This window comes from Euprymna scolopes, chromosome 19, assembly GCF_053919585.1.
Source record: "Euprymna scolopes isolate OS-2025 chromosome 19, ASM5391958v1, whole genome shotgun sequence".
In the NCBI taxonomy this organism is placed as follows: Eukaryota; Metazoa; Mollusca; class Cephalopoda; order Sepiida; family Sepiolidae; genus Euprymna; species Euprymna scolopes.
The window spans coordinates 57,209,458-57,234,072 of NC_136500.1; the positions used below are offsets into that span (position 1 = coordinate 57,209,458).

The following is a 24,615-nucleotide window of genomic DNA, read 5'->3' on the forward strand; positions in this document are numbered from 1 at the left end:
GGGGACTTATTATATTTAATTTTTATCTGTACTGATACGACGTTTTATGTGTTTTATGTGTTTATATATTGCTACTAGTTTTTTTTTCATTGTTTTATGTGTTTAGATATTGGGACTAGGCTTTTTTCATTTTTATATGTATTTATATATCGCTACTATGCCTTTTGCATTGTTATATGTGTTTATATATGGCCACTGCGCCTTTATCATTGTTACTAGGCTTTTTTCATTTTATATGTTTATATATTTCCACTAGGCGTTTTTCATTGTTATATGTGTTTATATGTTGTCAGTAGGCCTTTTTCATTATTATATGTGTTTACATATTGCTACTAGGCTTTTTTTCATTGGTAAATCTGTTTATATATTGCTACCATGCCTTTTCATTGTTATATGTGTTTATATCTTGCTACTATGCCTTCTCCATTGTTATATGTGGTTATATATTGCTACTAGGCCTTTTTCATTTTTTGATAATTGAAGAAACGTTGATTGATGTATAGTATGAATGCGGCATTGAAGTGAGAGCAGAATGAAAGCAAGAGCCAAATTTAGTAGGCAATATTAATTAGTCAAGACCGGCCTTTCCCCCATTCCCCAATTATTCGGCCTTGTGCCAAATTTTTCTTTAAACATTCTGTTAATTTTATTGAAAATAAATAATGGCATAATCTTTCGTGTCCACATAAGAAATATCTTTGCTCTTTACTTACAAAATTTTAAAGCCCGAGACTTAAACAGAACAGCTACCCACCGAAAAAATACTTTACATCTCCAGGACTTATACAGAATTGCTACCCATCGGAAAGTCTTCTGAAAATCCATATGGCGTTCAAGTTAAAAGTTTTGTCCAACACTCTTTTTAAGAGAATGTCGCCATTATGGGCGTGGAACTTGCTGCGAAAGAAATAGAGTGGTGCTTAGTAGGGGATGATGTCCTTCGAAGACAAAGAAAGATTAATTTTGAGAGTCCAATTGCATAATGGATTTCTCATAGAAAAATGATCCAAAGGAGAGATGGTGGAAGAAATAACTCTATTGCAGACAAATGTAAATAATTCAATTTCGAATGTTAAGTATAGTTGTCCCTAGAATAAAATCCAGTCGGAGAAGATTGGAATCGTATTAAATTTCAGGTAAAAAATGATAGTACTACAGGGTCAGTAGTATTCTACTTTTGTATCAAGACGAAATATTATGACTGAAACATTCAGAGATTCCGTATATTTCTTCTTCTATGTATCTATTATTATTATTATTATTATTATTATTATTATTATTATTATTATTATTATTATTATTATATACAGTTGAAACATTTATTCCCGTTCAAAACCAAAACTTTATAGTATTGTAAACACAGATGTGGAATATAAATTCGATAGGCTCATTTTTAGCTGACTATAGCTGGTGCATGTTTTCCTGATATTTTCATTCGCTTTTATTCCCTATCGTACCTTCCTGTTTTTGTTCCGGCGAAATTTACTCCCCCTAACAGGTCACATTTAGAAGTAGTAGCAAGATTCTTTCTCGCTAAATTTTATGTGCTCCTCTCAACCCAGTTTACACCGTAATCAAATATTTTATCAATTATTAAACACTTCTGTTATCATTTCACTTAATCATTTCGTTTTGTTAACAATCAACTAATAAGCATTTCGCACGTAAATAATGACTGGCGTTTAATTTTATATATTTTGATACCTGATTAGTTTGTTTTTATCAGCCCTGTCTAGAAGTATTATCGTCCAAATGTTTGTGATACACCCAGTACAATTATATCAGAAATATTGCAACAAGTGGGTAGAGGGTACCGAAAATAGAAGAGGGGAGTAAATCCATTTATTCAATTAGTTAATGGCAAGTCATAATCAGACTACGATGTAAATCATGATTGTATTTTCGGTAGGATCAGTATTTTTCGTTGAGTTAGAGTCAGTATGTCATTTTAAAAAATGTTACCAATATGAAACTGTCGAACTTTGAAAGCATAAATAAACGTATTTCATTTAGGACAGTAAAATGTTTATAACAGTGCATTTAAAACATAAAAACGAGAAATACTGACAAGTTACGAATATTTGAGAATTAAAATTGAACAATGCTTTTTTGTTTATTTGCTGAACAATCAGTCCTAGTCCTAGTCCTCCTTTCTGGAATTAAAAAATCTGCCTTATTCTTATTTATATGACTTATTTTTCGACTGAGCCAGTTTTTATTTTTCTTCCATCCAGAGTACCGCTCTTTAGGAAGCTAAGTATCTTCCATATTACAAAACGACTTTGTATCTAATGCAACCCTCGAGGCAAAGAAAGTAATTTGGGACAATAATTAAGAGAGTCTGATTAATTTGTGATTATATGGAGGAAGAGCCAATACACACGACAATGGAAGTATATGATTTATTAGCGGGGTAAAATTATAAGAAGTGAGATTAGTAAAAAGAAGATGGGAGCACCGAGGTTTTTTGCACTTTCCAAACAGGAAGATGCATCAGGGTCAGTGGACAGTTTCCGATTAGACAGCTGATAATGACTGATAGAACAAGTACGGAAGTAATCAGGTTTTATTCATCAGGTTTGGCAGTGACTAAGAAAAAACACCGAACAGTAAAGTTCAAGTTAGTTTTGAGCAGTTTACACTTTGATACAGTTGACGACAGTTTGCGGCTCGGACCGTATCGAGCACGATTTAGCAGATAAGAAGATGAATTGACGAGAGTGACGGCCTCAACAGGCTAATAAGAGGAGCGGTTAGCGTTTGAAGAGTTGCGATGGGATCATACACGCACGCAGACACACACACACACACACACACACACACACACACTCACACAATACAAGTGACCTACACTAGGTGTATCAGAATTTGGGGGGAATTTTTGACACCCCTAGCACGAAACTGCGAATAAAATTTTTAAATCTCGTAATTTCTTTTAAAAGTGGGTCGTTTATTTTCTGTATGGAATATACTTCCAAAATAAACTATTAAAGTTGTTTAAAAAATAATAGAAATGTTATTTTTTATTTTAAAAAAACAGTGCTTACAAAGTGTCGGCGCGCCTTCATGCAACCATTTTTTTACGTAATGAAATCAATTGAATTTTACGAGTTAATTTTTTTTCAATTTTTTAACTCGTTTTTAAACCTATCAAAATTTTTCTATTGGTTAAATTTTTACGATATTTTCGGAGGCAATGTGAAATTTCATGCTCTTTCCAATAAACCGAATATAATATTTTAGACAAACATTTTTTTAATTCACCCCCCCTTTTGGAAATGTCTATTAAAATTTGAATAATTAATTTACGTACCAAAGTTTTATATATCACAAATTGAAGATAAAAGATCAATAAATAATATATTGTAAATTAAAACAAAAAAAGAAGTGTTTTTTTTCGAAGTTTACCTGTAAAGTCCAAAGTGTAAAACCTTTTTTTTTTTTAACCACGTTGATTTTTTTATTGGAAGCCTATGTTCTGCTTATATTGTCTAGTAAGTAATGGACGATGACGACAATTTTTTTCTATTTCATTAAATGGTTTCTTTTTTTTAGATATTTTTTTTAATTTCACTCGATAAAGAAGAATGAAAATATAATAAATAAAAAAATTATGTATTTCTTTGAGAAAAGAAAAACAATTCCTCGAATGTTTATTTTTTAAAGGCAAAATTTTATAAGTAAAATTTGACCATTGTCAAACTATGGGAACACCTATTTCTTCCGCAACAAGGCTACACGGTTAAGGCGAACGTGTGGTTTATACTGCCTTCTGTCCATCCGTGATATTTTCGAATTTATATCGATTTTTTATAACCGAAGTAAGTAAAATTTCGTTGATTTTCTTCCAATGTTTTTTTAAAGAAAACCGATAAAAAATAAAACAAATATTGCATAATTTGCTATTAAACCTGTTATTTTTTTAAATTTTGGTCTTTGCTCCTTTAATTGAAATAAAATAGGGTTTGAATTACATTTTTCTAGTAGTTATTAGCTTGTAAAAATAGGAGGTCGAATTATTCAATCTTTTTTACGCATTCTTAAGATCGGTTTCTGACACCGCTAGACCTACACACGATTTATCAGAGTTGTGTTTTCTTTGGTGAGTTTGCGTTATTATATTTTACTTTTATGCTTGAAAGCCAGTGCCCGCCGCCTTGCTAATCGTTCGTGTGTGAGAGATGAAAACACGACCAGTACGAGACGAAGAAGAAGAAAAATGAGAAAATAAAAAGAAGAATAAAAGGCGAAGGAAAAGAAACTCAAAGCACACAACGTTAAGATCAGCCATTGGTGTCGAGGAGATGGGTGCACATAACTTTACGCATGTTAGTAAATTTTCTCCTCAGAATGTCGACTTTAAATTAATATTCATCACTTCAGAAATCCCATTCAATGTTATAACTCTGTTCTTTTATATAGAAATTAAAAATCACATGATAAAATGTTTTCGTAAGATACGTTTATTTAACTCTGTTCTTTTATATAGGAATTAAAAATCACATAATAAAATGTTTTCGTAAGATACGTTTATTTAAACGAATCTCGTATAACGTAATTGCAATACTGAACTGTAAATGTAAATTTTCTGCTGGCAACTATTCTCGCGAGTGAACGAGAACAACACGCGAATGTGACGTCTATCAGTGAGTGACGTTTTATTTTAATATTTTCAGACGACGGCTTATCATTGATTTCGTTCGTATGAAAAGACATTTGTTTGTCTTTTCCAACACACAGCTGCTTACAATTTCAAAAGAATAAATAAAGCAGTTTAATTTCGTCAAGCCGTTTAGTTCATTTTTAAAAAAAAATGTCGCAACAGTTATATGAAGATTTTATTCAGGACGAGTTCTACTCCCTGAAACCTTGTAGTGGTTCTGTTATGTTAAAGGAGATGGCGAAAGAAAAGCAAAATCTCGCGTCTGCGCAAGGCAATGTCGAAGGTGTCCAATGGACACCTGTAAACGTTTGCAAGTTACCGAATATCCATGATTTCCAACGGAAAATCTGCGAAGATTCGGCTAACGGAACCACCATTTCGGAAAGCAAGTTTGTCTCTTGTTATGACCACGACGATGGAGAACCAAAGGTTTATGAAGCAACAAAACAGATCATCGCAGCTCAAAATGGCATCAGACAAGTCGTCAAGACTGAGAAAGACCAAGCCACGTACTCGGCGAAGATGTCAGTCGGACGTCACATAAAAGAGAAAAGTCACGTCGAGGAGAGACAGCGAAACACCAAAACCGGCCAGGAAAATCGCAGAAACAAATATTTCAATATGACGGAGGTGGAAAAAAACAACTTTCAGAAAGAATGGAGAAAGAAAACTACTGGATTGTCACTTGAATTTTCCAGGGATCCGTTTGAAAATATAAACACTTCGACCGCTCTCGATTACAGTTACTGATTTCTATGCAAAAATAGACATCAAAGATATTCACCGGAAGATAAAAACAACAGGAATATAAGTATGTGGAATTATTTACTGGGTTTTAAGAAAAATAAAAACGCAGTACAATGCTCGTTTTATTATTAATTTTATGATAGTATTTGTACGCAAGAAGATTCTTTATTGCTCAGTAATTGTCGTAAACTACCGTAACATTTGATCAATATTAGTTGTATAATTTAATCCGTTGATAACCACGTTTTTACAATACATTATGTAAAATGAAATAAAACTCCTTTTATTACGTCACTCATTTTATAACGTAATTATATACTTCTTTCTTTATATCAACAATGCACATTCCAGTATTACCTCCTTCCCATCGCGGGAAGGATGGAAGGTAAGGAGGATAAGCCTGCGTATAAGAGTTATGTTACGTAGTGTTATTATTACAATGATGAATGTATGTTCTTTTGTTTCCATGTTAAGAAGGATAGGAGTCTTAAGAGTGTTCATGGAAGTAAGAGATCTTTGAGTTTCATGTGTAAGTGTTCATGTTGTGAGATATGGAGACATTAACAGGTGTATAAAAAGAGAGAGAGTGAGAGTTTATAATTGAGAGAGAGAGTACATATAATTACACTTTGAGAGGAGATTTGATATCTAGATAGATAGACTGATAGATTGGCATTTATACCGATAGATTGAGAGGTTGACATTTATGCTTTTGGCAGTTCTGTTTGAACGGGGTGTTTATATAACATAAATAGACACATATACTTTCTAACATATATATTTTTTAGATGATGAATTTCAAATGGTTTTTACACATAAATAGACAATACCTTTTTCATATAATGATGGACACAGGAGACGGCAGTTATAAAAAACATGATGAGCATTTATTCTTCCACTTGACCCGTCAATGGCTTGCATCCGGGAATTCAAAGTTTCTTCTTACATTTTCTTTTTCTGTTTAAAACCCTCTCGCTTCCAGACGGGCCAAGATTCGAACTTGTCAGACTCTCGTCTGACTCTCTGACTCTCTGCCTCACTTCTGACTTCTTCACTAACTAACTAACTCTCACTTCCTATATTGAGAAATCCATGCATGTCCGGCCAACGTGACCACAATTCACGTGCCATCAACATACGCGACCTGCACGTGTCGAAACATTCTGATTTCCCATTTTTCCTTTGTTGTTTTCACAAAGGAATTCAACCTACATATCTAATTCATATAACCCATTTTTTATTATCAAACATTCTTTCTAACAATGAATAGCTTCCAGCCAAAATTATATTTATTATTTATTTTATCAGAATCAACAATTTACTGGACATTCCATTTAAAATCTATTGTTCTTTAAAACTTATCTCCAGGGTTCGATTCCCGTTTTCTCTAATTTTATTTTCATTTACTAATTCTCTTTATTTTTACTTACATGAAAAAGGGGACACGCCTTTTCATGTAACAGATGGTGTAATCTGGCACCGACCAAAATATAATGAATACACACAGATTAATGAAAACTAATAGGAGTTAGTCTTTTATTTAAAAAAAAAATAGCACAACTTTAATCATATTTAACCATCAATTTGTCATAAATCACTCATTCTCAATAAAACTCTAATCAGTAAGCTGGCTTGGTTGGGCGTTTAAATCTATCGGGTTTGTGACTTCCGGATTCAAAAATTCGTCTGTTTACCTATTTCATGGACACGCGGAAAATGGGCGTGTAAATATAAAGGCGAGAAAGTGTTTGGTAGCGCCAGCGTAAAGTGGCGGCGACAGAGACTTTTAAAATTTTTGGAAATATAATGAAATGCGTTGTTCTGGAGGAAACACGAATAAATGCATTTCATTTGCACTTTTAAAAATGCGGATTTTTTTTTCTTTCTTATTTATTTTTGTTTGTTTGTTCCTGCGACATGACAGGCAGTTCAGGAGTAAGCTCCCTAGACAAAACAGTTAGACGCAGGTATTGATTACGTAACAAATTAGATTACGTGTTTAGAGCATGGAAACAGAGTTTGCGATGCAGTTTTTACGTCTGGGAAGCCAAGAGACAACACGAGCTAAAAATGTAAAAATCGAAGTGGATCTCCTTAGTCGACAAAGTTTTAATTAGATCAAAACGTTAAGTGAGAAAGAATTAATTGTAGAGTGTATTTTATTAAAAAAAAAAAAATTAATTTTGGGCTATCTTTCTAAAATGAATAGTTTTTGCTCTCTTTCTCCGCGAAGAATCTTCTCTTCTCAATAAAACCTGCAATGAGTCTCCTTGCGTTATTATGCATGGATTTTATTCATCTTGAGTAACAGAAGATCAAAACCACTGGACGATCCAACGATACAAATCAACAGACAGACCCAAAGGAAAGCGATAATGGAAAGAGCGGAGGCTAGACCGCACGTATGTACTAGGCTTTTCTTTAATTGAATAATTGCTTGATCGCTCACCGGCAAGTGCAGCGCGTTTGTTGAACGCATATCAATGCGTGTGTGTGTGTGTGTGTCAAAGACTATATGCGTCCCATCGTGTTCCTTAGTTTAACTTTAGATTGTTTAATCGTATTATTATGAAAATATTACAACACTTCATATTTTGTTGCAAAACCCGACCTGTAAATAGGAGCATGACGTGCAGGATGGAAACAGTCAGAGCTAGAGCAGTTTGAAAATCAAATTTCCGAATATCCGCTATCTAATAAATTCAGGAAAAGTTATGAACGCGATCAGCAGACGTGGATAAACAACAGTTGATTGCTGCCATATAATAAGGAGGAGTTGTTCACGACCTACGTAAATAGAAACACACCAAGCCACTAAAAGTCACGTGTCCTGCTGACATCACAAGAAAAAGTTCAACAGCCATGGACCCACACGAAGTATATGTATTATGTTTCATTTCTCAAATAAATGTAAAACCCTTTTCTTTCAAATCCATTAAATTCTGCTAAGATTCATTTGTGTGTGTATATAGAAATGTTCCAAGGTTATTCTTTTTTTTCAGAGAGTTTTCTTTGTATAATAATATCTTTAAACGGTAATGTGTGTTCTAGTTCGAAAGTACTTAGTAAAGAAACAAACACATTTCCAAATCAAATTGTAAACTAAAACTGTTCATATATTTATTTTTAAATAGTTTTGAAGTTTTATAACGCTTACATAATTTATTGATTAACTAGCAAAACCTGTGGAAATTGCACAGGCGACTTACTCATATGTAATATATTGATGTTGGTAATCTGTAGATGTTCAGCGTAAATGGAGACGCTCTGATAAAGTACGCTTAAATATGATATTTTAATTCTTGAAGATTTCATATAAATTAATGTAGAGCTAATGTTCTATCGATTTTTATATATTATAAAGTTACGATTTCAAAAATAAAAAAATATACCCATATGAGTTTGGTGTATCAGCTTGAATCGATATCGAAACCCAAACTTATGAAGAAATATATATATATATATATATATATATATATATATATATATATATATATATATATGATGATTGCAACGTCTTGTCAGACGAGTGCCACTCCCTCAGACATTTAAAATTAATGAGCCCAAATACCTGAGGGAGTATCTATACAAAGATGATGTTACAGAGTCTTAGCTTTGTACGACAGCTAAGTCTCTCTCTCGGTTCAAAATGTTGAGATCCAGCAATAAGCGAGAGCAAGATAGCCAGCGACAAATTAAATTGCAGACCAGCTTAATGCGGGTACTGGTCTTCCGCTTTATGTTTTTTTTAAATCAGAGATTTGCTTCTCCTAGAAAGGTTGCCTTCACCACGGCTTACGGGAGCCCTCTCCACCCCAATACACATATACACACACACAAATATATATATATATATATATATATATATATATATATATATATATATATATATATATATATATATACATATATATATAAAAGGACTATCCATTTATCTAGTGTTTCCTTTTCAGATTAAATATGTTTTAAACACATTTCAAAGTGGTGTTTAACATATTTCATTAACTGTTTGCTCATATATATATGTGTGTGTGTGTGTGTGTGTGTGTGTGTGTGTGTGTGTGTGTGTGTGTGTGTGTGTGTGTGTGTGTGTGTGTGTGTAAAATTATTTATTACAAGAAATGGAAGTCTATAATAATTAAACGACAGTCACTCGGATGTAAGCGTGACACACACGCGATCCTATTAATATATAGATCAGCTTTTGGCACTTATGCAGAACACAGACCGTGCTGAAATCATCATCATCATCATCATCATCATCATCATCATATCGCAAAAATCCAGAGATTCTGTTGTTGGCTTCAGTTTCTTTGATATATTTCTAGTCAGAATTTGTTCTAAAAAGATAACGGAGGTTACGGAAGGTTACCAATATCTTAAGTGAAAGTGATTTTTGTGGGATGAACTAGATTCGAACTTGGGACAGGCCATCAGCCCGTGTCCGTTTACACTAAAATAATAAGGTTATTATTAAGAAATCCACTTTTAAATCATCGAAAAGATTTTTCGAAAGGTTTGATTTAAAAAAGAAATATTGATGAACTTCGTATTTGAATTATTTGTTTGAATTTAAATCCTCTTCATTTTTTTTAATCATTTATCGTTCATTTTCGTATTTAGAATTGTTGATCGATAGCGTCTTTAGAATTATTTATCGAACTATTTTAATTTGTTTAAGCACTGTCCCTTTATTTCCTATATATTGGTACTTGTACAGTTTAATCAAGACATTAAAAAATAAAAATATCCACAAAAAGTTATATTCTACGTATCCGTTATGGAACGAAGTTCTCCGAAAAAAAAATAACTTACTTTTACCAAGTAGTTTCTTTTTTTTTTAGAGCGAAAAAACAATTTGGTATGATCCCGAGCAAAAAGTTCGATTTTTAGGAAGAAAAGCTAGCATTAAAGATAGGGAGGGAGTGTCGGCGCTTTACATTGAGTTATCTCCCCGTGGCGTTTTCAACAAATTCCATAATGACTGACTTTAACGCGCTCTCATAGGAACGTGTTTTTCTGCTGTAAAAAAAATACTACTCGATCAAATTAAATGATTTTTTTCGGAGATCTTCAGTCCAAGACGAATACGTACAATATAAGCTTTTTCGATATTTTCATTTTTGATTGTCTTGATTAAACTGCACAAGTTCCCCTAAATTCAAAATTAATTGTACCCTTATCTAAACATGCATTAATTTACAAACATAATCCTTGTTTTTGCATTTTAATATTGAATAAAGTACAATTTCAATATAAATTAAACCGTCTTCTTTAATTTGATTTTATAAATACATTTCAAGCAAATAATAAAGGAATTTGAGGCTTTTAAATCCATGCAACAACGAAATGTTTATTTACAGAATGCATTTTTGTTGAAACACCACAACTTTTGCCTTTTGAATTAATTATCATATTTTATTTTATTATTAATGTCGGATAAGTTCAGCTTCAGTATAAATCGTGTTCATTATCTTGCTGTTCTTCAAATCATTTTTAAAGTTTTTTAACGCTTTTTATAAACAGATCTCATTCATTATCGAAAGTCTGACTGTTCAACAGATCTTGTTCGATTTCAGGAATATTGTAATTTTTCAGTAGTTAAATCAGTTTCTATTAATGTCGGCCATTGTCTGATCCACACAATCGACTGATACCACTGAGGGTCGTACTGCAGATAAAAAAGTAAGGTCGGCCATGTTATTGGCTATCACGAATCAAATACCTATGTTGATGTATTCACTGGCAATACATGTTCCAAGTGCACAAAAAAGTGAGAGAATTGAAACAGTAGGGAACGAGTTAATTCATTCTCGAGAAAGCACTGCCTATGTTATATATATATATATATATATATATATATATATATATATATATATATATATATATATATATATATATATATTTCAAGAAGGGTATATATTATATTGTGGCACCAAAAGTATTTATATTACTGGGGGAGGGGAAATATGGAAGAAGTTTCATACAGTCCGGGGATTTTCTGTCTTCAACTGAGTGTTGTGATGATGTAATACGAACACAATCAGATCAATGAGACATACCTGAAACTTTTCTTTACATGCTGATTCTGGGCCACAGGAGAACAAAGTATATTCTATACATATGAATTTATTTCAGATTTGTCGCAGGGTTCTCAGGAAGTTGCAATATCATGCTTTTAATCTGACGGTGGTTGCAAGGGCAAAATACTACACATGTGATTCTTCATTTAGAACAAGGGTTCTTTTTACTTGAGAGTCACCACTTACCAAAGCTCGAAGGCCACTCGAGGATAAGGGTTAATGATTATACTGTTGTAGTGTACTAATCGTTAATTGTGTAAATTGGGTAGAATCTGATTATTTATGGGGACAGCTCAACAAGAATTTGTTTACATTAAATTTGAAGGCTACGATATTGTAGTCAACCGGGAAGCATCCCAGTAGTACAGCGTTCCACATGCGTGCAGTTCTGGGAAAGAGGCTTTGTTCATGGAATCTGCGTTTAGATTTAGACACAGTTAGAAAGTGGGGGAAATCGTATATAGTGGTTGTAGTTAGTCGAGTGGTTTTTTGTGAAATTTTTGCAACGGGAATTATAGATTGAAGTTACGTTGAGCACTTGACATGAAAATAACGATGGAATAAAAACAGGTTCACAATGTCTTTTCTGTAGGAAAGGATTTCATGGAAGAGAAAGTGGTATCACCTATTAGGTCTAAAGCCGGGTTTGAACTCTATCAAACCTGAATAGAAAGCATCGGGGAGCTTCTACCCAGATGTTGCAACAATACTTTATTTTAGGGCGTACCTGGTTATTATGCAGATAGAGGATTGCATCCGCAGTGAGATACCTACTGGAGCGGTAGAGTGATCCAACCATTTTTCCAGCGATCTTGGCTACATATTTGAAGTATGTGTTCCATTTTAGATCAAGAGTGAAGGTCAGTCCCAGAAGCTTGTCAAGACATGGAGCTTTCGAAAACAAGGACCTTTTTTCAATTTCGGTCTCACAGGGTTAGAGTGATTATGATAAAAGAAGAGAAGCTTGGTTTTCGATGCATTAAAATTAACCAGCCACGTTTTTCCCCATTGCACCACGTTCTCACCACCAGAAAATCGAATACCATAAACGTATTGAGCCTTTGGAGTGTTGCCATAGATTGTGGTGTCGTTTAAATAAATGTCTGTGAATTATCTAAGAATGTGTATTGAAGATCGGGAAGAGAGTTGAGCCCAGAGTAGAACCTTGAGAGACGCTAACGTAAATACTATAAGTTTCTAATTTCTGCCCATTAAAGACTTCACTTATACGCCTATTAGAAAGAAAGTAAATAGTTGAGAGGACATTTCTAGCTTTTCCATATCTGACGATCTTGTGAAGTAAACATGTATGCCATACTCTATCAAACGCCTTTAATATGTCAAGAGTTATTGTTCTAGAAACGAAGCCGTTGTCGAGAGATTCACTAATCTGGTTTGATATAACAATTAGTACATCAGCTATAGATCTCGCAGAATGCAAACCATATTGCATGTTACTGAGGTGGTTGACCACTTCTCTATTTATCAAGATTCAAACAACTTACTCATGATGCACAGGAGACTGATTGGTCTGTACTTAGAGAGAGATCTCCGGAATTGTAAATTACGGAACTGACTGATGAAGTTTTCAAAGGTATTGGAAACCATTTCTCCTTAAGGCAACGTTTAAACAGGTTTGTAAGTATGTGAGATAGTTTCGGTTAGATTTTTTTAGCACTATGACTGGAATGCCATGGGGGCCAGTTGCTTTACTGGAAGCAAGATTTTTATTAGATGTCCCCCATCCCAGTGGAGATTCTGACACTGATACTGACACTATCTTCCGTGGATAACAAATAAGGCAGTCCATAAATTAATGGGGTGTCAATTTTTTTAATAACATGTACCCCATCCCATATAGGTGATCAAGAGATGGCATCATAAGAAGGCAAAGCAGATTGCTGCACGAAAATACTGCCTTAATATCGAAGTTGCGCATTGCTACAAAGTTACTCTCATAAATAATGTGTCCGTCTGAATGTGCTACACTTATATCGGATTCAAGTGAAAGTCGTCAGTGTTGTGCAAGAATCTCAACACGTTATAAAGACGGCGATACAGTTTGAATGAATAATCTTAAGGGACGTTGAACTTTGAAATTTAGATACGAATCATTAATGGCATGACACGGCACATAGGATGCACAAGTCCAGGTTTTAGTTCAATGCCAGTAGTGGACAACAATTGTGGCATATAACCAAATAGCATGGAATGGAGAGAACTAGATTACGGTACAAGAAGTAGGGGTTACAAGTCTCAGACTGTATACAGACATAGCATTTTAGGGCAAGGAAATCGCTGAACATTTTTTAGTTAAGTTGTTTTAGTCCGCTACTAATTCAGATCCTAGTACATTTGATGATTGGGTTAGAGAGAAGAAAATGAGGCTCCAAAAATGTAGTAGTATTAGAGATGTTTTATATGTCGTGCATATTCGCCAACTAAAGAAAACAAGAAAGGTTTCTAGTTTCAATTGAAGATTTTTATATTTGAAAACTGATATACATGCGTAAATAACTAATTCTCATGCATGGAGACCAAATGACTTAAATAAAAATGACAGATTTAAAGGAAACAGTTAGTTTTTTGGAGAGAGCAGGGAGAAAGTGTTGAATGATTATTGAAAGTCATTTCAGCGTTGGATGAATCGAAATTTTGTTCGAAGTTGTGATGTTTATTTTCTAACACTCAGTATATTACCGTTAGCTTTTTCATTTACTTCATATTATCAAGCAAAGAGAAATATACTTGAAACGGAAAAAAACGTCATAAAGGATGAATGAAAGATGTTAAAGTCTGTGGGTGTGTATGCGTGTTTGAAAGCAGTAGGAGACGTGACTGTAACTTCTAATAATTGCTTTGTCACACACGAAGATGGATCACATAGAAAAATCTTTACTTCTATACAGAAAGAGCCAGAATCGAGGGACCTGAACGTGTAGGCAGTTATTCGAACATCCTTATTTTAGGCGCAGAGACTTGTTTGATTTTTGGGATGGGAGTCCACTGTCGTTTTCTTTTACTACAAAACTTTGGGTTACTCCTAGCCAGATTTTTTTACCAAAATACGGCATTCATACCTTGGACTTAAACCTATTAAAAAGATCTCCAATCGTTTCGATGTAATTTTATTTGCCAGTGAAAATACGTACCAAAAATAGGGAGTGGGAAGATTTACAAAACACCAACAAAGAATGAAAAATAAAGAACCAAACACAATGCTGATAAGACATGTAAGTGGGTGCCCCAGACACTTTACTAAGTGTAAGACTGTCCACTGTTTTCCGGGTCACATACAAACAAGCAGGTCAGTCGCTAGGTGGGAGTGGAAGATAAATGAAGACATGAACAAATAAACAGATCTGGATCAAAGTTCAGAAAGTATATATTTACTAATAAAACCCATAATCCATTGATTAAATCGAGACTATTACTTGCAGACAATTTTTGTCATAAATATACAACTACAAGACAAATGTATCGACAGAAAAATCGTAGAGAAAACATAGAAACGGTGTCAGCTTAAATGACTCAACTATGGTTAACATATCATAAAGGTCAACAGTCAATTCACATCCTAAGTTTTTAATTTTTTTAGATGAAGATAGAACATTTATATTATTGGGATTACTGTTCTCATCTTGAGTGTTATTTCAAAATGCCTCGGCCGAACCAACCTACAACCTTCTTCAGAACCCGCGGCGTAACGGATAAATTACTTGTTTAACTTCAGTAGTAAGTTATACTCTTCTGGGTGTTGAAGGCTCAATCCTCAGTGCGGGCAATACAATTGTGAATTACCAAGGACTTCTACCCATATTATGGCTGACGGAAAGAGACCATGCTATTGATTAAATAAAAGGTTTCGTTCGAATTCGAAAAGAAGATACAGCTAACGATGGTCAGAGGCTACATCGGCTGAAACGTTGTGAGAATAAGACTCAAGATGAGACATATAGTCAGTCTGGATTTGAGTGTCGACGAGGGGAGTGATGTCTTTGTTTTCTTGGCTCATAGAATGAGTGGCTATAAAGCGAGATGATACCTGTAAAGGGGGAAAACGTTGTACGGTTGATTCTGAGATAACCACGAAGAGCGACAAATGTATCGCCCTATTTTTACTCGGCTCCGAAAAGGAAAAGAACGGAGAAGGTAATGAACCTTTAAAAAAGAAAGAAAAAAAAGAAATGTTATATGCGGTAACATATTACCCCAAAATGGAAAGAAGAAGCCTAGATATGGATTCGTATGAGAAACAGGTTTGTGAATCTCTTCTCTTCTATTCCACTCACCAAAAAGACTTTTAAACGAACTGTTGATCCCCATCTCGGAACTAATCACCCTCTTTGGTGCAAGTCTATTATTGGGCCGAAAATGAAGTCGGTTACATGGAAAATCTGCAAAAAAACAGTATAACGTACGTACTTGTCAATGCATGTACATGTCATATTCCAAAAATCACGTAAATCGATCAAGTAGTTTTTTTTTTATTTAAGAAAATCAAATATTAAAGCACAGTTAATCGAGAATAAGTCGAGCGCCATGTTGGATCGACACTATGTCAGCTAACGCCACCTAACAGCCAAATGCGATCCACGGATCAAAGAAGGGGGAGATAATCGCCTTTTTTAATTATGAATTAACTTAATAAATAAATAAACTTAACTTCTAGTAAAAAAAAAAAAATAACTTTTTTTTTTTTAGAACAGAGGGTTATTTTCCGTTTTAGAACAGACTTTAATAAGCGAAAATGAAAAACTTAGATGAAAATATACAAGAAAAATAAATCAAATAATTTTTTTTATTTTAAAGAAAATCAATTATTTATTAAGTTAATTCATAATTAAAAAAGGCGATTATCTCCCCCTTCTTTGATCCGTGGATCGCATTTGGCTGTTAGGTGGCGTTAGCTGACACAGTGTCGATCCAACATGGCGCTCGACTTATTCTCGATTAACTGTGCTTTAATATTTCATTTTCTTAAATAAAAGAAAAACTACTTGATCGATTTACGTGATTTTTGGAATATGACATGTGCATGCAATGACAAGTACGTACGTTATACTGTTTTCTTGCAGATTTTCCATGTAACCGACTTCATTTTCGGCCCAATAATAGACTTGCACCCCCTCTTTTCCTGTGGAATTAATGGCGATCGCTCTTTCTTTTCCGCCATCAATGAACTATTTTGTTTTTGTTTTTTTTTCACTTTCAATCCTGGGTTATTTCGTTTGTTTGTTTGTTTGTTTTTATACAGAAAAAAAGGATAAATAAAATCCATATAAAAAGAATACATAAACTATATTTCTGCTTCCGACCTCCTCATTTGATATTGAATTTTTTCTTTTACTTACAATACAATTACGAATTACTAAGGTCTACCCGTGGTATGGCTGAGGTAAAGAGATAATGCTATTAATTAAATAAAGGGTTTCGTTCGACTTCGAAAATATACAGCTAATGAAGGTCAGAGGTTATATCGGTGAGAATAAGACGCAAGACGAGATAAGTAGTCCGAATAATCAAAATAATACGAACTGATTCACACTTTTTCACTTTTGACAGATGTTCAGAGTTAAATACAGGGATCTTTCATGTGATTTAGACATTTCTGGGAATGGAAGAGAACACACAATCGCCATATATGAACAGGGTGGAAGTTGGGCATGGCACTTAAAAGCTACTCGAACGAATAAGCTAAATTATTGCTGACAGCAATACAAAATAATACAATGAGGACTAACCACATAAACGCAAGGATAAAAACGTAAAAAACTACATGTAGGCACTGCGAACAAAGAGACGACGAATGCATCATATAATGAGATAATTCAGCAAGTAATTCTAAAATGAATATAAAAACAGACATAAAATCGCCATATAACCTGGATTATACGTTGCATATCGTGGAACAATGAAGCTGCCTTCCTAAATGTTTTAGCATAGTTAGCAAGCGTTCTTAAACTTTATTATATATATATTCCTTTTTATTTCATTTTTCTAGTATTAACGTCAGAGGAATCTCTCATAGAGACAGAAAAATGTGCATTAAGGTGTTCCTTTCTGGGATTAATATAAAAACAATGTAAAAAAAATTGAATGTCAACAGATAAGTAAAAGTTTTGCTTTGGAAAGGGTATATTTACTGAAAGTCTTAGCATTAAAAATTTAAGTGATTTTATTCAATTTAAAAATTTATCATTGTTTTGTTTGTTATTTTTACAATTTTTCAGAAATAACTATGCAATACTATAAAAAAAACACTTTTATAATAATAATGATAATAATAATGATGATAATAATAATAATAATAATAATAATAATAATAATAATAATAATAATAATAAACAGGTCGTTTATTACTGTCTATTGTCAGAAATTTGACAATTAAATCATGCCTCCCATTGTCTTTCTTTTAGACCAATTTGATTGGTCAAGTGTATTTGCTGCAGGGCGATTAACCTTGGCGGGTGATTCAGATTTCAGATAATACATTGAGGGGTTTTTTTCGCCTTTGTTCACATATGTTGTCGAATTTTCTTTTCTCTTCGTTGTTTTATTTTTTTTTCTTTCCTTCTTATTGAGAAGGGGTTAGCCTTTTGCTAATTATTACAGTCTTGTCTTATGCGTAGGAATAGGTTACCTCCCGTTCCCCGTTAAAACTGTCTCCGTTGTTTTAATGAGAATAATTAGTTTTCCACGCCGTTAAAACGTTTTTCTTCCTCTTTATCGACTCGGTTAATGTCACTCAGAATTTGGCGATAGCATTCCCTTGGTCTGGTTTATTTTAAGATTTTGTCTTCTTTCCACTCGTTAATTAATTTTCCACTTCAAACCGCTAATAATAGCTACAAAGGAAATAGTAGCCTGCATCGAAGAGAAGTTTCTTATCACCAGCACATTACAGTGGTTGGTTGATAATACCGCTGAGAAGGCCTCTTCTGGTTTGAGTTATTCGGATGGTAAATAAATGGTTATCTCATTTGCATGTTTTGGTCGATCAGTTGATTTTAAAATCTCCCATTGAAGAAACAGACAGATGTGCCGTAAATCAGTGCAGTTTGTATCTGACGTGAGAAACAAACTACGCGACTTGAAGTCTAGGGTAGAAGAATCTAATTTAAAACAATCTACTTCTATTCTACCGATGTGAATGGATTTGGACTGTTCGAATTTAAGCGGCCCCCCCCTCATTGTATGAATTTGAATATTGCAGCTTTCTTAACAGATTTGTATTCTGTTCGTTAGACGTGGGTAAACAAGACAAGCTGTTTCTATTAAAATCTAAATTAATGGGAAAGACGTTCCACCTTGTTTCCAATTTTGACGTAAGTCATGAAAATTACGATCAGACATTGATGTGTTTAAAGGGGAGATTTCTCTTTGATTAAATATAGAATTTTCGAGGAAATTATTCCTCAGCCAGTTAGTGTTACACCATTAAAAGACCTTAGGGTTTTCGTCGAACGTGTCAAACCAGACTTATGTGAAATGGATAAATCATTTGGCCTGAACTTCTTTGGGGGGAATTCTACGTCTGGAGCTATGATAGGCCATAGTTTGTTCGCGAAATTCCTAAACAGTGTGCGTAAGGAAATAATGAATAGGACGAATGAACATTCCCTTCAATTACCGCTATAATATCACATAGTTTTGGCATTTTGCAAATTTTAATGGCGGCGCCAATTGGCGCCACGAGGCTGGAAAATAGCCCGCCTAAAATAACGGCTCCTTCATCATCGGAACATAGGTTCAATATGGCAACCAATTTTTACTCCAAACCCGTTAATGTAAAAAAGGGTATAAAAAATACCTTCAAGACGCTCGCTAATCATGGCGAAACTAATAAAATTTGAAAATTATACAAGAGTACAGACCATTTTGTTAAGGACTATCCCAAATATAAGAATTTTGATGTTAAATGTCAAAGGGCCAAAGAATTAAAATTATGTACGAGGTGTCTTGGTGGGCACTGTGCAATTAATTGTAAGGGCATGAATGCATTTTTATATCCTTGCGCTGTTTGTGGACTAAAGAACCACTATTCTATTATATGCTCAAAAAGTTCCAAATTCTGTCTGAGACGTACTTCTTTAACGTGACAGGAGAACTGTATTTTTCCTATGATTAAAATTTCAATGAGGCTAAAGGGCCACCCTGTCTACTTCTACTACCTGTTAGATACGGACAGTCGGAGGTCATGATTTTCGAAGGGAGTTTAACCCAATTAAGTCAAGCGAAAACTTAACCAATTTTTAAGTTTTAACCCAATTAAGTCTTCGAAATTAAATCCAGGAGCATGGGATGCTATGAGACATGAGATGCTAATAAACACTCTTATTAGGTGTAATTCTTTGAAACTTCAGGAAGTTGAAGTTTCCGTTAAATTGGGTTTTCAAAAACCTTTTCTAATTTCTGCCTTATTTTCTAAGGACCTGAAGTGAAATTTTACGTGGACAAGTTTGATGAAATCACGTCCAAATTGACTACTGAGGGTTTCCGTCTTTTTCCAGGATACACCGAATTAAATGGCTCTGTTAATAGGCCTGGATTTAATTCAACAGATAAATAACCTCCGTTTAATCAAATCTTAAGGAAAAGTTACCGGCCTTTGACAAGGCGCTAAATAGTCTGCCTACATGCAATTCTTATTTAATTGAGAGCGTGCTGAATCCTACTGTTACTTATGAGGATGCACTTCAACCGTTCTTTACAGAATCGTCCGTAGAACATGGATCGAGAGGTTTTTCTCTCTAGATTCCATTGGAATAGATGAGAACTATAAATTATCTTCCCGTGATGAAGATAAAAGAGAATTTTAAAATATTATATTGATCTGCCATGGGACTCTGAGAAACTTTCTAAAGTAGAGTCTAATTATGTGTCCTCTCTGCGAATAATGGCAGAGAGTGATAGAATCCTTAAATAATAAGGGTCTGTATGATGACTATCTGCAAGTTTTCAGAGAATATGAAGACTGCGAAATAATTGAATCCATTCTCGATTCCACGTGGAACATACGAGGATTACGTTTGGATCGCTCATAGACCTGTTGTTAATAAGGAGGGTCTGGGGGTAACTATGAAGATTCACCCTGTTTTCAACTGTTCACTAAAACTAGAGTAAGAGAGTGGACTTCAATCAATGACGTTACTTACTCTAGTGTCAATTTAACAGCTCAACTACTGGACCTATTGCTAACCTTCAGAAAAAAAAACAATTTTTTAATTGTTTTTTAAACTTTTCGCGTTTTGATATTATTTTGTCATTTTCCAGCGGTAATTTGCGCTTTACCTTGGGCTTCAGATGTATACACTTCTTTGGTGCGATCTGACGAAGTTTTCATAGATAGTATTAGTAGTTGGGTCCTGCTCTTGTACTTGTAAAGCATCAAATGTGTTTCGCAGTTCGAATATGAATCTCTGTTTGATCTGATTGTCGTGTGACAACGTTCACAGTTGTAGGGCTGTCTAGATGATTTTTTAGTTTTGTTCGCTCGTAGACTTAATTTCAACTTAGAGGTTACAATCCTATAGAAACTGCTATAAGCTTCACAGTCATGACAGCTATTAATCCACGTTTTATTCATAAAACGATAGTCCAGTTGTGCCTTGTCTCCATTTGGGGATTGATGGGTCCAGAGCTTACCGGGTCTTTTCTGAAAACGGGTAGTCATGCATTGTAGGTTGTTTTCAAGGTGACAACTTAATAGATACTCTCCATTTCAGTTTGTTCCCTCATGGAAATAGAACTTATGCTTGTTGTCTTCCCGTCCTATGTGCGCATTCATGTCATCCCCGATAACTAATAAATTATGTTTGGGGGTTGAGCGCACTATTGCTGAGAGTTCATCGTAGAAATTTAGGATCTCTTGCTTGTCAATGACGTTGGTAGGGCTGTAGCAACAAATAACAGTAGTAGCAAGATTACCACTGAAAGTAACAAGAATTATCTTTTGTGTTATCTTCTAAGCACTGTTCAAAGATTTCAATGCGTGAGGGCTAAGCAGAAGTCCTACTCTCCCAATGGTACTATTTGTCGAATTTTTCCATGCTGACATTGATACTAGTGTCCAGCTCTTACCAATTCCATTTCGTTGTGGACGAGACGGTGCTCTTGAATACACACAATATCGATATCGTGTTCTTTGGATGATGCAACGTTTTGATATTTGAGATGTGGGTTGAAGTGTCCGTACATTAAAGGTGGATATTTTGATGGTATGTCTACATTTTGCTAGCCTAGGTTTTGGTGCTGTAGTAAACTTCTCGATAGCTGTGGCCAGTGTCGGCACACCAAGTAGCGACCCTTGGTCACGCGTGTCTGGTTTGGTTTAGGGTCATATTGAATCTTTCGATAGCTCGGATAATATCACCTGTGTGAGCTACGTCTACAGGCAATCGCAAGTGTTTCTCAATTACACTAGTTGAACCTGGCCGTTGATCTCTTAATGATTCTTCCGCTCAGCGTCTTTTGTGCTCTGCCAGTGACTAATTCTTTAGTTCTTCCGCCAAGGCGCATAACTGCCATGCTGCTCCCTATGACGTTACCAAGGCCCATTAGCCAGTTCAGGTTCTACATCAGTCTTCCGTCATGAGTGGCCCTACATAATTACCGTAAACTATATCCTCGTTCTGCCAGGATTTAGGTCTGAAGTGAGTGTTTCTTTCATCCGACGGTATAGTCTGTTAAACAAATCCTACACTCTTGTAACTTCCGCACGAGCTATGACGTATGTTTCAAATTGTGGAGATTCAAATACTTCAAAACGAGAACAGTTTAAAACATAATCAAAAAGTAATATAAATACCCTACTCGACAGAATACAAAATTAAGGAAGCAGGCGCTTCAAGAGCTTAGTATGATGTACCTATCAGAACAGCAGAAGTTCAAGAACAAATAGATCAAATCCAGAATGCAACAGATAACAAACAATCCTATCTGGCTTGGCAAATAGTAAATGAGATATCTGGGCGCACACGACCTGCCAAAGCTAAGTTAAAGGTAAACACTCCGGAAAACACATGTTCGAAATGGAAAGCACATTTTGAAAAGTTACTCGGAAACAAACCAGAAGTGATAGACCAACCAATTCAGCCGATTTTTGTACAGGAACTCGATATTGAGAAGGGTGATTTCACAATGTAGGAACTTCTAACTGTACTAAAGAAGACCAAGAATCGTAAAGCTGCGGGTTAAAGTAACATACCTCCTGAAGTATGAAAGACAGGTGGTTTCAATGACATACTTCTTGATTCATGCAATTCTGTATATAATAAAAAAAAAAGTTATTAATATAGGGAGGGAAGGATGCATACTTCCCTTCCCCAAGAAGGGTGACCTAAGCATACCAAGCAACTACAGAGGAATAACACTCACTCCAATTGCAGCAAAAATTTACAATGCCATGCTTCTCAACAGTATCCAACCAAAGATCGAAGAAGTGCTCAGGAAGAACCAAAATGGATTTAGAAAGAATCGCTCTGCTACTAGTCAAATACTTACTGTTAGGAGACTAATTGAAGGAGTCAAAACCAAAAACATTGAGGCAGTCATGATCTTTGTAGATTTCTCCAAAGCATTCGACTCCGTACATAGAGGAAAAATGACCAGCATATTAAAAGCATATAGCATTCCAAATGAAGTCATTAATGCTATCATGATGCTATATGAGCACACTCGAGCAATGGTCAGGTCGTCAGATGAAGACACTGAATTTTTCGACATCCGCACTGGAGTTCTACAAGGAGATGCACTTGCCCCTTTTCTTTTCATTGTCTGTCCTGACTTTGTACTTCGCACCTCTGTTGATATACACAACACGCTAGGCTTTACCCTAAATGAATCCAGAAACAGACGTCATCAATCAGCACACATAACTGATGCAGATTACGCAGACGATATTGCTTTGTTCGCGAACAACACTGCTGATGCGCAAACACTGTTACGTAAGCTAGAAAGGTCTGCAAATGACATTGGTCTCCACATTAATGCAGATGAGACAAAGTTTATGACTTTCAATGTGAAAGGAGAGATCAGGGCTCTGGTTGGATCAATACTGAAAGAAGTCGCTGAATTTACGTATCTGAGCAGCAACATAGCTTCCACAGAGAGAGATATCGAAATTCGCGTCTCAAAACCATGGACCGCATTGGATGGGCTGCGTTCAGTATGGACATCGGGACTAGCTAACACACCTGAGAGTTAATTTGATTGAAATTATCAGAAAACCAATCTTGATGTTTGGGAATCTTCAATCCAAGAACTTCAACATCTTTTTGGTATATTGTATCTCTTACTGTCTCCCAATCACAATCTGAGAAATCCACTTGGTTGAAAGCAGATTTCAAGGAACTTCGTACGACTGGATCCTTCAATTTGGAAACATCAATACGTTTAGGCACTTTGACACCATTGAAACGGCTTTTTTGCGAACTGTAATTCTCAATTTAGATCTGACCATTAAATGATCAGTACCACAGTCAGCACCACGCATTACTCTAACTTTGCAAAAATTTCCAAGATCACCACGTCTACACAGTATGTAATCAAGCAAATGGCCATGTTTAGATTGGGGATGGAACCAGGTCTCCTTGTTTTTCTGGTGGGAAAAAGTGTTGATGATAACAAGAGTTAGTTCACTGCAGCGATGGAGAAGCAGCATATCATTTGAATTGACTCTACCTATGCCATATGGACCCAATGGAGACCAAGTCTCATTGTCTGATCCAACCCGTGTATTGAAGTCACCAAGAACCACCAAACTCTCAGCACTTGGAAAACCGGTGATAACAGATCTAAGCATATGATAAAAGGAAGTAATATCGTCTTCAGATGAAGTAAGAGTCGGCGCATAGACATAAAGAACATTCATGTAACGACCAGCAGCAAGGGGCATTCTCAATGTCATTGCACGGTCATTTATGCCTACTGGCTGTTCGATCTTGTCAATTAAGGAGTTCTTAACTACAAAACCAACACCAGCCTCACGCCGCTCCTTTTCAGCTCTACCAGACCAGAAGATCGTGTAGCCCAACTCAACCAGTTGATCCTCACCTGCGAAACGTGTATCAGAGAGTGCAGCAATGTCTATATTGTATCTTTGCAATTCCTTAGTCAAAA

At 35.0% G+C, this 24,615-nt stretch overlaps 1 protein-coding gene across 1 annotated transcript; it reads left to right on the forward strand.

Annotated features, from left to right (window-relative positions):
- The first annotated feature begins 4,658 nt into the window (after positions 1-4,658).
- On the forward strand, positions 4,659-5,526 carry LOC145303596 (myeloid leukemia factor 2-like). Its single transcript, XM_080145150.1, has one exon. The coding sequence runs from the start codon at positions 4,814-4,816 to the stop codon at positions 5,411-5,413; it is 600 nt and encodes a 199-aa protein (XP_080001276.1). The 5' UTR covers positions 4,659-4,813; the 3' UTR covers positions 5,414-5,526.
- The last annotated feature ends 19,089 nt before the right edge of the window (positions 5,527-24,615 follow it).

Coding starts and splice junctions, on each gene's coding strand:
- LOC145303596 (XM_080145150.1), top strand. CDS start 4,814: ATGTCGCAACAGTTATATGAAGATTTTATTCAGGACGAGTTCTACTCC.